Source organism: Thunnus albacares, chromosome 5 (assembly GCF_914725855.1).
Source record: "Thunnus albacares chromosome 5, fThuAlb1.1, whole genome shotgun sequence".
Lineage (NCBI taxonomy): Eukaryota > Metazoa > Chordata > Actinopteri > Scombriformes > Scombridae > Thunnus > Thunnus albacares.
Genome location: NC_058110.1, coordinates 30,141,059 through 30,156,362, shown reverse-complemented (window position 1 = coordinate 30,156,362; position 15,304 = coordinate 30,141,059). Strand labels below are relative to the sequence as shown.

The 15,304-nt window shown below is 42.1% G+C and overlaps 1 protein-coding gene across 2 annotated transcripts in view; it reads right to left on the bottom strand.

The window, feature by feature from the left end:
- Positions 1–15,304, bottom strand: part of spryd3 (SPRY domain containing 3) — a 64,350-nt gene that overhangs the window by 41,665 nt on the left and 7,381 nt on the right. For both annotated transcript variants that reach the window (XM_044351866.1, XM_044351865.1), the window contains exons 3-6: positions 15,229–15,304; positions 11,580–11,704; positions 8,602–8,737; positions 8,287–8,475 (exon numbers count right to left, since the gene is read on the bottom strand). In XM_044351866.1, coding sequence (XP_044207801.1) covers positions 8,287–8,475; positions 8,602–8,737; positions 11,580–11,704; positions 15,229–15,304 — 526 coding nt within the window. The remainder of the gene's footprint in view (positions 1–8,286; positions 8,476–8,601; positions 8,738–11,579; positions 11,705–15,228) is intronic.

Here is a 15,304-nt window from a genome sequence, read left to right as displayed (position 1 = left end):
AATGCAACACTAATAATAAGCACTGTGGGAAAGTTAGAGACAACCTGCTGTGCTACAGTATAATATGTGGACGCCTTTGTTTTAAAAAGAAATACTCTTTTCTCTTCTGGACTGGACTGCGTGCATCACGGCATTACTTTAAAAAAAAAGGGAGGGAGAGGAGGTGATGTGACTGGTCATGACTCATTCCAGCCCTTAACGCACCCGTTGATAATGATAATAGCTTCCATTAATCCCCCCCCCCCCCGTCCCCCCACTTCATTTCCAAGTGCACTGCGCGCCCCATCACAAAAACACAGAAAGTGCACTGTCACATCGTCACTGAGCTCTCTGCCTTCGTTCTGGACTCGTTCAAACAAAGGCCGTCTGACGGTGTGACACATCAGCAAACGCTGATAAGTGTTTATTAATGCCATTATGATATGTTTCCAAGTTTCACTTTCCTTTCGCCATGGGGAGGATCTGTCAAATTAGGGGAATTACCAGGATTCACATCCATAAATTCTAAGCAGATTAACAGCCATGAAATGAAAACATGCCTCTGCAACGCTGTCTCGTACCTAATTAATTTATCAAATCCATGAATCACCGCAAAGTTTGAAGGTCCTCTCAGGACATGTCGAAGACAACTAAAATAAATAATAGAGTTTTTCCACGAAAAAAAGGCTTAAAATGACAAACAACTCCTCCTACGAATATACAAATGTCATTTCAAACGTTTCACCGCTGGACTAAAAGAACTTTCCTACTTCATTGAAAAGTCTATGCGCGCTGTAAATTTCCATATCACACTTATCATTTTCATACTGGATAGCGTGGTGATGTCACTGTCGGTCGTGCTCGTAGGTTCACCCCGTCTACTACTCAGATTAAAAAGGTGAACGCAGGGAAACTTTCCCACTATCAGCAGATGAATGTGAAAACAGTCTTCTGATGTCTGGACTGAGACAGGAGCGTTCGGGTGTTTTTTTTCATCTTTTTTCAGTCAGATATAAACTTGACAATTCTGATAATATGATACAAATTTTTTTGAAAAACCTGATGGATGAAATAAAGAAAAGAAATGTTTCGTATTGTTTAAACTAGTGGTTTCTCCTTCTGCTCTTAATTACCATCAATTTATTGTTAATTAAAGTTACGGTTGGCTGTAGATGAAGTGGCTGCTTACCAGAGATGCAACGATTAGTCGATCAACAGAACTATTTTGATAATCTAATCGTTTCAGTCGTTTTTTTAAGAAGAAATGGTTCATATTTGCTGGTCTCATAGTTGAGGATTTGAAGCTTTTCTTTGTCAAACATGACAGTAAACTGAGTATCTCCTGGTTTTAACTGTTGATCAGACATGTGAAGATGTCACCGTGTGCTCTAAGAAACTATTTCACTATTTTCTGACATTTTACAGACAAACCGATTCATCAAGACAATAATCAGCAGGTTGATAAAAAAAACCTGCTTTCATCGCATATCAAGACGCCGGTACGAAGATTTATAGACAAAACGGAGCCGACGAGGGTACGGCCTTTTCAATTAAAACTTTTCCCACTCAAACAGAACTTGGAGGGCAGAGTATTCATTACCCTGAACGAATGGCCTTGAGATCGAGTGATTAAAAAGTTGAAAGGGACCTCGGAGCGTAGCAAAATAAAGAACGTTCAAAAATAAAAAAAAAACCCAGGAGGTCGGAGTTAAAAAAAACAGTACCCGCCCTGAAAGATATCTCCGGAGTTTCCTTTTTAAAGTAACTTTATCAGAGCTCCTTTCAAGGATAATTATGAAAAATGTCAGATTTTGATGACGATGCACCGAGCGGAGAGGGAGAAAGAAATAAAGAGTCGGAGGGTTATAAAACAGACAAAACGCACAAGTAGATAGAACAGAGCGGGAGGTGGTGGGAGGGGGGGGGCGGGGGGGGGGGGGGGGGCAGGGAGGAGGAATATTTGGCAAGGTAGGTATGATGATAGTGGGCAGAAATCTAGGATCAGATACCCACCTATCTAAACAGGAGTGGCCATCCCCCCCGACTGTAATGTAAACAGTTCACAAAGGCAAAGACTTAGCTGCAGACAAGTCACTACCGTCGCCATTGTGCTCTGCATTCTGCGGCTTTGCACTTCTCAGTACCGCCTCATCAAAAGCATACCAGTCAGTAAAGTAATTTATCACTCAGTCGTCGCCCCCCCCCCCCCCCGGCCGCCCCCCCCCCCCCAACCTCCTAACAATCAGTAAGGACAGCCATCATCCGGGGGCAGCGGTGATTATCTACACTTATCAAATAGTGACGTATAAAAAAAAAAATATTTAAAAAAAATAACTATGTTGGTGTTGAGTTGCTGCTGTTGGGTGAAAGCGACCTCCGAGCAGCCGGAGAGAGAGAGAGAGAGAGAGAGAGAGAGAGAGAGAGAGAGGTGTGTAATTCATCTGTGGCAACCCAACGATAGATCCGTAAGTCATCGGAAACCACCAGCATGGAAATATCTGTTGCGTAGCCACACAAATGAGAGAAGGAGGAAGAGGAAAGGAGGGAGAGATAGAGGAGTGGAGAGGACAGGAAAGGAGGGAGAGATAGAGGAGTGGAGAGGAAAGGAGAGAAAGATAGAGGAGTGGAGAGGAGCGGGGAGGACAGGAAAGGAGGGAAAGATAGAGGAGTGGAGAGGAAAGGAGAGAAAGATAGAGGAGTGGGGGGGGGGGAGGAGAGGAGAGACAGATAGAAGAGAGGAGTGAAAGATGGAGGAGTGGGGAGGAGAGGAGAGAAAGATAGAGGAGAGGAGACAGATGAGAGGGGAAGAGAGGAGAGGAGAAACAACAACAGGTAAAGGAGAAAAAGATTGAGGAGAGGAGACAGATGAGAGAGGAGAGGAGGAGAGAAAAGATAAAGGAGAGGAAAGGAGAGGAGAGGAGAAAGACAGAAGAGAGGAGAAGAGAGGAGAGGAGGAGAGACAAAGATAAAGGAGAGGAGAGGAGAGAAAGATAGAGGAGAGAAGAGGAGAAGAGAGGAGGAGAGACAAAGATAAAGGAGAGGAGAGGAGAGAAAGATAGAAGAGAGGAGACATGAGAGGGGAAGAGAGGAGAGGAGAGAAGAGGAGAGGAGAGGAGAGGAGAGGAGAGGAGAGGAGAGATAGAAGAGAGGAGAGGAGAGGAGAGGAGAGGAGAGGAGAGGAGAGGAGAGGAGAGGAGAGATGGAAGAGAGGAGAAGAGAGGCGAGGAGAGATAGAAGAGAGGAGAGGAGAGGAGAGGAGAGGAGAGGAGAGATAGAAGAGAGGAGAGGAGAGGAGAGGAGAGGAGAGGAGAGGAGAGGAGAGGAGAGGAGAGGAGGAGAAGAGAAGAGACAGATGAGAGGAGAAGAGAGGAGAGGAGAGGAGAGGAGAGGAGAGGAGAGGAGAGGAGAGGAAGAGAAAGATGAGGAGAAGAGAAGAGACAGATGAGAGGAGAAGAGAGGAGTCCTGTGTTCAAAGGAAGATTTAAAGTAGACACCTGGAAAAGTTGAGACAGTTTCAGTGCTGCTTAAAACCACATTGAAATTAATTAGAAGTCAAAACCAACAGAGATTAAGTGAGACCACCTTGTGGCTGATTCTGCCGTTAAAGCATAATCTTACCTCAAACTAATCCTTCTACTTAAAGATTTCTACCCTTCAAAAACAAACCTCTTCTTTCCCTTCACCTCTCCCATCCTATCTTTTAATTTCCTCTGCAACACTTTCCTTTTTCTTTCTCTCATTTTGTTTTTTTTTTTTTGTTTTTTTGTTCAAACCGAACTTTCTCCGTCATTCCAGGAAACAGCTACTGTTACCACCTAGTCCCACACCCTTCCCTGTCTTCAGTGTGTTTACTAAATCCTTGTACTAGTCAAAACCTGACAGCCTTATCAGTTTGAGTATAATCACCCGCTTAAACCCTCACAATGGTGACCACATCATGGATGTGAACGCTAATGGTAGCTTACTCATGAGAGGAAAGGAAGGGAGAGAAAAGAAGAAGAGGAGAAGGAGGATAAAAAAAAATTTAAAAAAACTGCTGGACTGCCCGAGCAGCCGGGCACCCCAGCTGTGAAAACCTCCAACCACATGAGAAAGAGTAAAAGATTCCTTAGAGTCCCGTTACTCCACTTATTGAATTTTTACTACCTGGTGGACTGCCAGGCACTTGGCTCCATCAACACGTTTCATGCCATTGCCGACTCCTGGGTCCAGAAAAACAGAAGAGAGACACAGACGCAAAGACAAGAGAGAGCAAAGACTGCTGGTTGAATCATCCTTCTGACCCACAGCAGGCACAACCCCCTTTTTGCTTTTTATCACCTCTTGTCTGCTTCCAGAGAAGAAGAAGAAGAAGAAGAAGAAGAAGATGATGATAGCCTGCGTATGTGTATTTCAGATGTTTGTGTATCGCTGCGGACGGACGTGTTTATCACATAACCACATACGGGACCCACACACACACACACACACACACACACACGGCCGTCGATGAGAAACCTGCCTTGTAGTCTTTGTGGTTGTGCTGTTTTGAAGTTGGGAGTAGAGCTGACACCTTGACATAGAACAAAGGTGGTATAGTTCACTGTAGAAAAAAGTGGTGGTGGTGGTGGGGGGGGGGGGGGGGGGGGGGGGGGGTACGGCATTGTGGTTCCCCTGATGAAACACTTGTTGCCAAGTCCATTCAAGTGGCTAATATCGACTATCTGAATCAGAGTTTAGTCTGAGAAAACAGATCTAAATCTTTACCCTACAACCGACCAGATGGGTGAAACCAGATGTGATGTCATCCGCTGGTTTGCATCGGAGTTGGCTTCACACCAACTCCGATGCAAACCAGTAGGTGAGTGCCGGGTGTTGCCTTTCACGCTCTGGCAACACGCCCCGCTACCTCTCTAACTGAAGCGAACGTTAGCCTACCGGTGCATACATCAGCTACTACAGGTGTCATAATCAAGAGACATTGATAGCATGTTATGAGTGAGTAAGAACAGTAGAGCTGCATGTTTGGAGCAAAAAAAAAAGGTTTATTCTTTGTGCAGAAGCTCTAAAAGTCCAACTCAGTGCCGCAGAGTCCCAGCAGGTGAGCCAACTGTCAATCACAGCTGTCAATCAACACCAGCACACTTATTAGAGGGCCTGAATTTAGCGAATGAGACCATAATGACTCATTGAAAACAATTATGGTGACACATGTTTTCATCAACAGTATATTTCTCTATATTCTTATAGGCGTACATATTAAACATTACTTCTTTAATTTGTTTCTTTCTCCAATACAGCCTCCTATGAGAAATGTTAGTCATGTCTCCACCCGGTTATATCGCAGTTACAGTTAAATCAAGCGCACCTGCATAGCAGCCGCCCCGCACTACATTGATGAGTCTCCTGTTTAACCTGTAAGACTTGTGTTTTAATGCTGTTTGTCATGTGTAAACGTCAGAGAAAATCAGCAGTGCAGTGCGCGTCCTTGTATTAGATCAGTTGTAAAATGCCAGCGCAGCACCGAGCGTCTCTCTCTCTCTCCTGCCCGGCTGCTGACAGCGCTGTCAGCCAAAGAGTCGATTACACCGGACGGCAGAGGAGGAGACGGTAGAGACGCTGGTATGTGTCTGTTTAAACAGCAGTTTAGCCGACTTCCCTGCATTTAACAGCGGAGCTGAGAGCTCCGAGCGGGAAACGGTGGCTCTGCATCACGCCGTTCCTCCGTTTTCCCATCAACCCCTCTTTGTTTCCATCACAATTATGTGTTTAGGTCATTTAAAGACAAAGAACGCGTAAAAGTTAACAGCCTCTCACGCTGTCACGCTGCGTTACTCTGTGTGTAATGATGTGGCTAAAAATAAAAAAGGCAGCAACTCGACTGACAAAATGTGAGTCAACTTGGGGGGGGGGTTTAATCGATCGATGCATCCACTCAGCGTCTTTTAGGTGACGGACCTACATTTAACTTGCTAAAAAAAGGTGAGGAAGAGGAAGAGAGAAGGAAACAGAAAGTGAGTATCCATGGGTGATGGACACAGATGGACAGAGAGTTGAAACAGAAACTTTTATCTGGTAATTATTTGATGTAATTCAGAGTAATTCCTCAGTGAATTTGATGAAACTACTCAGCAGACTGCAGCCTCTGCTAACAGTGAGAAGCAGGGTGACAGCTGTCTAATGAACGGGTCCAACGAGCAAAGAACACGTGTCGGGTAGACCTGCGTCACACCTGCGTCATACCTGCGTCATACCTGCGTCGTTCCGGTGTCATATCCACGGTTTGAAAGCGGTATTAGTGATATGCCAAAAGCATGTCAACGAAGGAAACCAGGCCAGGTGGGAGGGTACGACTGAGAATTCGCCTAGGGCACCAAATCATCCAGGACTGATAATGTGTATGGTGTAGGAATGGTACTGATTTATAGTTTGGCATCAGATTTCACCATCACTAACACTGGCGGGATGTCATACATTATCTAATGCAGCTGTTTGAGTGACAGAAAACATGAAAAAAACAAAAGAAATGTGTTAGAATGTGTGCATCTTAATTTATTATGTTTAATTCAGGTAATAACAGACTATTATGAGAGCAATTAAAACAATTACAGTGTGGCAACCATTCTCAACATCTGGCAACTGAAAGCTGTTGGAGGTGCCATTCATTGAACAAGTCTGAAGATGGAATTCCCATCCCCTATCATTGAGGCCTGTAAATTAAAAAAAAGTTGGTACGTTACCCAGCTTGTGTCTAAACTTTGCAGGTTAATTTGCCAAAGTGTTGCGTAATCCCGGACTCTACAGACTCGACGTCTTCGCCGCGAGTCTGCTGTTTATCTTGTTAGTGAACCTGATTTCTACAGAACTCTGAAAAAGGAAAATCCCTAAGATGATGTCATGAAGTAATCTGCAAAAACACTCACTAAATATGACCCCAATCCAGTCCCAGCAAGATCATACAACGACTCAGACAAAATCATTCTAATTCGGGTGACTGTGTCTAGAGCTTTCTTCGAAATTAAGATAGCATTAAGTACAGTTGTCAACAAAGAGGGATTTTCTAAAGAACATAAAGCTGAAGGATCTCATAAGAGTACAAAACAAACACGGGGAACTGGCAACCACTATGCACAAGCTGCAGGAAAGCTACTTTAATCTAGCTCTCTCAAAAGACATATGCTAGAGAAACAAACAAAATGTAATGTGTAATCCGTATGTTTTCACATACGTTGTGTCTCTGTGTTCGCAACAAAAGGAAGGCAAATATCGTGCCGAAGTGATTAATAGACTAATCGTTAACCGAGAAACACATTTATAAACAGTACTAATCTTAAAGTGGTACAGCATCCAAAAATAAGCAAGATCAGTTTAATTTTCACAAGAATCTCTTCTAGCTTGTTTGGCTTCTGGTCAGAATTAAATAAGCAATTCACTTTGGGTTTTTAAAAGGCATTCTGTAAATGGTTAATTAAAAAAAAAAAAAACTACAGATTAATTGTTACAGAAAGTCCTGCTTGGAACTACATTTAGCAAAAACTAGTACAGTAATGCAGCTGCTTTGTGGAGACAGCAACACTATCGTTTAAAGAAGCAAGGAACATTCATTTTGTGTTGATTTTAGCGCCCTCTGTGGACAAAAGCTGTAATGTTTTCCCAGAAATGAGGATCGCATTTCCCATGAGCACCACCGCCTTGTGTCATAAAGATCGTAGCTAGCGCGTTCATTTGTTTTTGGAAGCGAGTGAAAGAAAAGACTTATTTTTAATACTTCTTTTTTACTTTCACAGCTGTTTGCAGGATGCATGGCGATGAAGGTGATGTATCTATTTGTGGCTATGAAAAGATTAATAATTGTAATATGATGATGGTGCCGACAACAAGCCTGACTTTACTTTAAACACTATCAAACAAAGAGAACATCCTCCTGCGTCCTGGTAACGTCTTTATAATCCCTCATGCTACAACGCTACATCTAATGTAAACAGGTTTTTCCAGTCTGCCTGCCGTAAATCATTTCGTCTGATTTCAGCAGGCATTTAAAATAACTATATAGAGGTGTTGTTTGCTTGTGTAGGTCATATAGAGGCATCATGAGACTGTTTCATAAACACTTAAAAGTTCCTTGTAGTAAAAAAAAAAAAAACCCTTAAAATTCCAAGAAATACGACAGCATGCTTGCAATGTTTGTGTTAGACTAAACAAAAGAGTTATCTCTGTTCTGAACGCAGAACGATGAACCTGATCTCCTCGAATTACGGAAATCTCCCCCAAACGTTCGCCCAAACATCCTCTAACGGTGAGGCAATCGATAAGACTCATTCTTCTTACCGTGCCGCACACCCTGACGTCATAAAGCCGTCCCCAGTCATCTTCATGGCTGTCCACCATCATCATACTATCATCCTCTTCCAGGAACCACTCAGCCTGCAGGTCAACCTTCACTTCCTCCCCCATGGAGTGCATTCCTACGGCGGGGAACAGCCCCTCCGCAGACACAGGAACCTCCACTGAACCTACCTGGATAGGAGATTATAAGGAAACAGTGGATGAGGAAACAGAGACAGTTCTGCTGGTTTCATTTGCCTTTCTGTGTCCATGAAATAAAGCCTTACAGAATGTCATAAAAAGGTTAAAAATACCTACCTCTTTGCCATTTTTGGTGAAAAAGACTGTTGTAAAACCTGCTTCGATATTTTCTGAGTGTATTCCACAGCCAATGCGGTCACCGCGAGCACATTTTGGCCCAAATTGTTGCCCCACAGGGTTACCATTATATAACCTTGGGAAGAAAGGAGACAAAATAAGTAATCTAGTTACTGCTAAAAATAATAATTCAATCATGACTCTTTTTATAACTGAAATGACTTGGATTAAGCTGAATTTATACTTGTGTGTGTGAGGTTATGAGGTCACATTAATGAAGCCTATGCATGTACAGTACGAGTCAAAAGTTTGGACGCACCTACTCATTCAAGGTTTATATTGTATTTTTGCTATTTTCTACACTGTAGAACAATACTGAAGACATCAAAACTATAAAAAATAATGCTTAGAAAAATATGTAGTAAACAAACCAAGATCAAGATATCGCCAATAGTGAGCAAAGCTGTCATCAAGCAAGACAGCTGCTACTTTGAGGAATCTAAAATATGAAATGGTTTGTTTAAACCCGCAGTGTGAAACTTTTACATATAAATCAACGTCTATTATATTCAAGCCTTTGCCAAACAAGTTCACACAATGCTGATTAAGCCTATCACAGCCAGATAAATCTCTCTGTATTTCAAGGTATGCAGAGATTTTAAATCTCATGTGAGGAGAGACATTCCCATTCTGGTTGTTTGAACGTACACCCAGAGGCTAACTTCCGGTTAGCCCTCTGCTAACTTGAATCAGGATAAAATCATTTAATTGTACGGCTCCTCTAGACTTTCCAAATGTTATCGGACCGAATGGATCAAATTCTGATAGTTAAACGAGTCATTTCACAGGGGTTGTGTGACACTAGTGGTAATTTACCAAGCGTTTTACGGCCGCAACAGCGGCAACGGAGTAGGCTATGACGTAAGCACATGTCCACAGTGTTTTTATAATTACTCTCACAGCCAGAAGGGGGAGACACTCCAGCTTTAACACTCTTTGTTTACTACATAATTCCATATGTGTTATTTCATAGTTTTGATGTCTTCATTGTTGTACTACAATATAGAAAACAGTAAAGAAACCCTTGAATGAGTAGGTGTGTCCAAACTTTTGACTGGTACTGTAGAGCATCAATGCTACTCTCACATGAAGTTGGAGAAATTAGCATAAAGACTGGAAGCTGTCTGGCACCACAACTTGCCATTTCATTTTTATTATTTTTTACAGATTAAACAAACAACATAGAACATGTTACCTACTAAGCTTTCGAGGTGTTGATAAGCATTTTTTTACCTTTGGACAGAGCTGAGCTAGCCATTTCCCTCTGTTTCCAGTCTTTATGCTAAGCTAAGCTAACCGTCTGAAGGCTCTAGCTAGCGCACAGACACAAGTGGTTTTGAACTTCTCATCTAACTCTCTGCAAGAAGGGAATAATAAGCAAATTTCCCAAAATGTCAAACAATTCCTTTAAAGAATGAAAAAGAAAAATGACTTCAGTTAAGAATGTAAACACAGTTACTTTTGAGTATATAAAGACAGCACAATACAGACTGATAATGTACAACACGTCTATACAGCGTTGCGGCGGGGCTACCAACAGGTGAAATCAGATACCGAAATATAAAATTATTTACTACGCTGGAGCCATCTATGGTGGGAACACCATACACCGAGACGCACAAATATACACTCACCAAGCACTTTATTAGGAACACCTGTGCAATCTAATGCAATCCAATACAACAGCTCTGCCATAAATTCTACTTTTACGAAGCTTCTACATTTTCAGTTTTTGTTGACATTGTCAGAAAGGTGATAATTCAATTTTATGTTTATTGAGGTTGTAGTGGGCGGTGGTGGTGGTGTGCTTAAATGCATGATACTGAAATGTTTTCCTAATATTTTATCCATCTCATTAACGTACATGACTTTTCAATATAACGCACTCCAGTACACCAGCGTTTACTATGTATGAAAACGTATAAGCTTCGTAAAAGTAGAATTTATGGCAGAGCTGTTGTATGGGATTGCATTAGATTGCACCGGTGTTCCTAATAAAGTGCTAGATGAGTGTAAATCTAGCTTTAAAACAGGACGTCAAACCCCCCCAGTACACTTTTTACACATTTTAATTTAGTTTCAGTACTTTATGTGGATGCCTTTATTCAGAATTACTTACAATTTCTACTTCTTCTTCTCTAAAATACAGATTCTGATACCTCAGCTTAAGTAACACGACGCCAGGAATTGCTGCGGCGCTATAAACTGAGTCGACAGCCCGACTTAATTACTGTAACTGATAGCAAAAAACTTTACGACATTGGCAAAGCAGCTGTATTTAATGTGTATCTGTCACGTCTGGCCTATACTCAATCCACACAATAAGAGTTGGATTGGTACATCCCCTATCAACAACATTTTTGATAATTAATCATTTCAATCCTTTAACAAGCAAAAATGCAAAACACTCACTGGTTCTACCTCAATTATGAGGATTAGCAGCTTTTATCTGTTTTATGTCATTGTAAATTCCCTTCTGGTTTGAACAAACTTTTGTGGGACTCGAGCTGTCATTTGCAGTTGAAATACTGATACTCCCTCTTTGATTTTGTTGACACAAGTGATCATCAAAAAAAAAAACAATTTGACGATCACTTTGGGTTTTTGTACTCGTTGTACAGACAAAAAAATAATCAACAGATTCATTGATAAGTAAAATAACTGTTAGTTGGATCCTTGCAACCAAAGGTTTTGGGGTGCAAGGTTCAGCGTCATTACGCCAAAACTACTCCTGTGACCAGAGAGTTTTATGCTGCTTAAAAATGTTCAGAAAAGTAAGAGCTAAGAAGAATGATATAGGGAATTACTGTTGTAGTTATGTGTGGATGCAGCAGCAACAGGCCACAATCCATTTTCCCCAAACCATCCAAGAAACCAATGCTGTACTGTAGTGCAAAGATGATTGTGGTTTCACTTACTTGCCGTTGTCAGCGTGGTAAGCTACAGAGTATGGCAGCCAGCCAGGCTGGTGGTCCAGCCTGTAGAATTTAGGCACCAGGCCCACAGCAATGGTCCCCCTCACCCCTGTGTCCACTATTGTCACCTACACACACACACACACACAAACAAAAACAATGTAACTACAACTTGTGGCACCAGAAACAGCTAGTTTAACCTACTGCTACACTTAGAGCAGGCTTTTTATATGTTTTTACTCACTTGTGTGGGCAAAATGAAGAGGTACTTTTTTTAAAAACAGCATGGATTTATAGCAGAAAACCAAAATCAAAACACGAGTCTTATATTTTACTGTGAGAACCTTCGCCGAGTCACACCTTGAATGGAAAACCCGACTCAAGAAATTAAGCCTGTTGTAAATCTCGCCCTTTCCTAGCCCTCAGTCTGTCTGTGTGGCGCTCACCCAAATGCCCAGAGTCTGACTCCTTGCACGGGTACACAGCTGTGCCACTGGCAGCACATGGGAAAACCTCCACAATCACCACCAACCCCCCCCCCCACCCCACCCCCCTCCCTCGCCTCCCCCTCAGACGTCACGCCAGCCCGCCAACTAAGCCGACTCAATCGGAGCGAAATGACACACACCGTCGAGCAGAATGAGGTGAAAGGAGACAAAGCAGACAAACACAAGAGAACGTGTTTGGTCTCTTCTTTTCTCGATGACTTCTCTGAGTCATTTCGCACTCATCTAAAAAGGTCACTAGAAGATATAAAGGACTAGATAGAAACCAGAAGATCTGCAACCTTTTAATGACAAATGTCTAGAAGACGAGTATCTGATTTAGTTTGAATGTAAGACTGTAAGCATGACCAGTTGTCGGGAAAGGTACTTTCCAAGGTATTATTTAAGCTGCCCATCTTTTGTTTAAATTAATTTTGTTGATACAATCAGATAATCCAAAAGGTTATTTGTAAATGTGGTGCCTTTTTGAATAATGACCTTCCTTTGTTTAAATAACATGTTGTACTGTGTCCATGCTGTGCGCCATTGTTTTGTTATTACAATATTGCATGCACTGTTTGTGCTTCATACCATATGATCATAGTCTTGAGTCAAAATAAATCTACCTGCCTCCCCCCGTTCTTTACCTCTCTACCGCAAATCACCGCTCCTCCATTACAACTATCAGCACATGAGAAACTAAACTTCTCGGGTTTCTCTGACTCAAACTCCAGGCTTGATTCCTTTGATGTCCAGTCTGGCACTTTATACCTCTGCTTTGTTAAAAGAAACTAAATTCTTGGCCTCTGCAGGCTACCACTTCCACACATTAACAATCCATTAATGTCTGTGTGAATGTCCCAATAAAACTTACAAAAACATGTGAGATGACTTAGATCAGGAAAGAGTAGGAATGTTAGTCACTGATACTGACGCAGAGGCGAGCGGGAAAGATCATGGCCGACCCCTCCCACCCCACCCAGGACATAAACTTTTTCTTTTTTTTTTTTCCGAGCGCTCCCCTCCGGCAAGACGCCGCAGTCTATCATGACCAAAAAACCTCACACCGCAGGAACAGTTTCTTCCTGACTGCAGCTGGCCTCATTAACAAGGCCCGGGACCCCCGCTGACACGGAACTCTACCGCACACATAGACACTACATGTACTATTAATGTGAGATCTATAATCTTATACTGCACATCTGTAAGCTCATCACATCTCACATGTTACATTTGTAGTCTTTCTATTATTTACATTAGCACGTTAGATACGCCACTTATACTATGAACATCTGCACATTCCCAGTAAATATCCTGCACAATATTTTATTAAACTTAACAGCTCTCTTCACATAGAATATATTTCTTGTACTTATTCTTTATTGTAATACTTTATTTATATATTTATACCACCTGTCTTTCTCTCTTACTTGGCAATAAATCTGATTCTGATGAGCCGTTAAGTTTTGTTGATATAATAATTTCTTAAATAAATCTATTAAAACAAGTGGAATGCTGCAGATGTTTCGCTGGCCTTGAAGACAGACGACGAAAAAAAAAAAAAAAACTGGAGGAAGTGCAGCAGCGCTGACAAAGGTGAAATGGGTTCCTTGTGAAAGCACAAAGCGTGGAGAAACACGAGGATAGCAGTGACGCATACTTTGACAGTAGCCTGACCTTTATCAGAATAAAAGCTCCCAAATTTTTGAGATATCTGGGGAAACTGACAGCATGTGCGTCACAGAGTGGAGAATAATGTAGTATTAAACTGTGGTTAATGACCACATTAAAATCCACTTGTTTAAATGTCAGAGGGATCTATCAGCCTCCAAATGTGATTCTCATTTAAATATAAATGTTGTTATCTTGAGGATTTTCATGCTAGGGAGCAGAGAGAGAGAGAGAGAGAGAGATCTGGAGGTCAGATGAGAGTTTGACATCACATTTAAAGGAAATGTCACATCTGGCACACATCAGGGACACGTTAGAGCCATGATAAATAAAGTCAAAGCACACACAGTCAGCCTGTATCTTAGTGAAGCAGATCTGAAATGCTTAAATGTATATTCGAAATGGTGCTTCTCCTTTCAAAAACAAAAAAAAAAAAAAAAAAAAAAAAAATCTGGGAAAGAATAGTGGAAGAAATAGATCATTTGCAGGAAAGCCTGGTATAGCTATGGGACACTGATGCAGCGTGGTCCTGTCTGTCTGGCTCTATTCGTAGCTCAGCACAATGACGTAGGTTCACTGGATAATGTACAGCCTAATTTTTCCTCCTGAAGCCTAAAAAACCCCCCCCCCCCCCAGACAAGGAAGTATGCCTGCCTCACCTGCAGTCACTTGACCACACGTCACGAGGCCTGCTCTGACGTGCACCGTACACAAACAGGCTGGCTCATAAATAACAAACTGCAGCCCTCAGCATCTAATTTATGACTGAACTCTTGCAACTTTCCTGTGCTACATCACCAAGATACTTTTTTCCCCCTCATACTCTGCTGTACTGTATGTATGAGTAACTACTAAAAAAAAAAAAGGGCTGATACATAGGGGCACATCAGCTTTGCTAAATGAATGTCCTGCTGCCAGTCCGCCTGCCTGCCTGCCTGCCTGTCTGCATAAAAACACTCTATGTTAGACTAATCTTTGTGCTCAGAGATACCACCTAACCCACACCCTATCCCTCATTCCAATGCAGCTACGACATTTTTGAGGTAGTGGTTTTGCACTGGTGAACTGGGACTGTGGGGGGGCACTCAGAATTTAATATGAAGTTGAGAAAATTGTCAGCAACAGGATTCCAGGGGATAAAATTGCTGGCTGGATGGAAAAGCAATCTTGGGCACAACTAGGGACGATGGTATGTGGTAAGCCTATCATATTGTGAGTAATTCTGCCCCCCCCCCACCCACCCATCCACCCACCCACCCAACATTTCAAAATGAATGATTGTGCAAAGGACCACTTATTTTCTAATGATTATCTACTTTTCTTTTACGGTAAACAGAGAATGGAGAACAGAGATAGCAGCTTGTAGCGATCACGACGACTAATCATGCACACAAAAAAAAAAAAGAGAGCAGAGATGACGATCGGGTTTTGCAACTCAATCAGAGCTCGGTTACAATCCAACAATGTCACAATAGGCATCTATCAATGTGCCTTACCTCAAAGTAGCAGTTTCCCTTTGATAAAGGATGGCCAGCCACATAGCAACCCACTTCTTCAGAGTTCCCTTGGTAA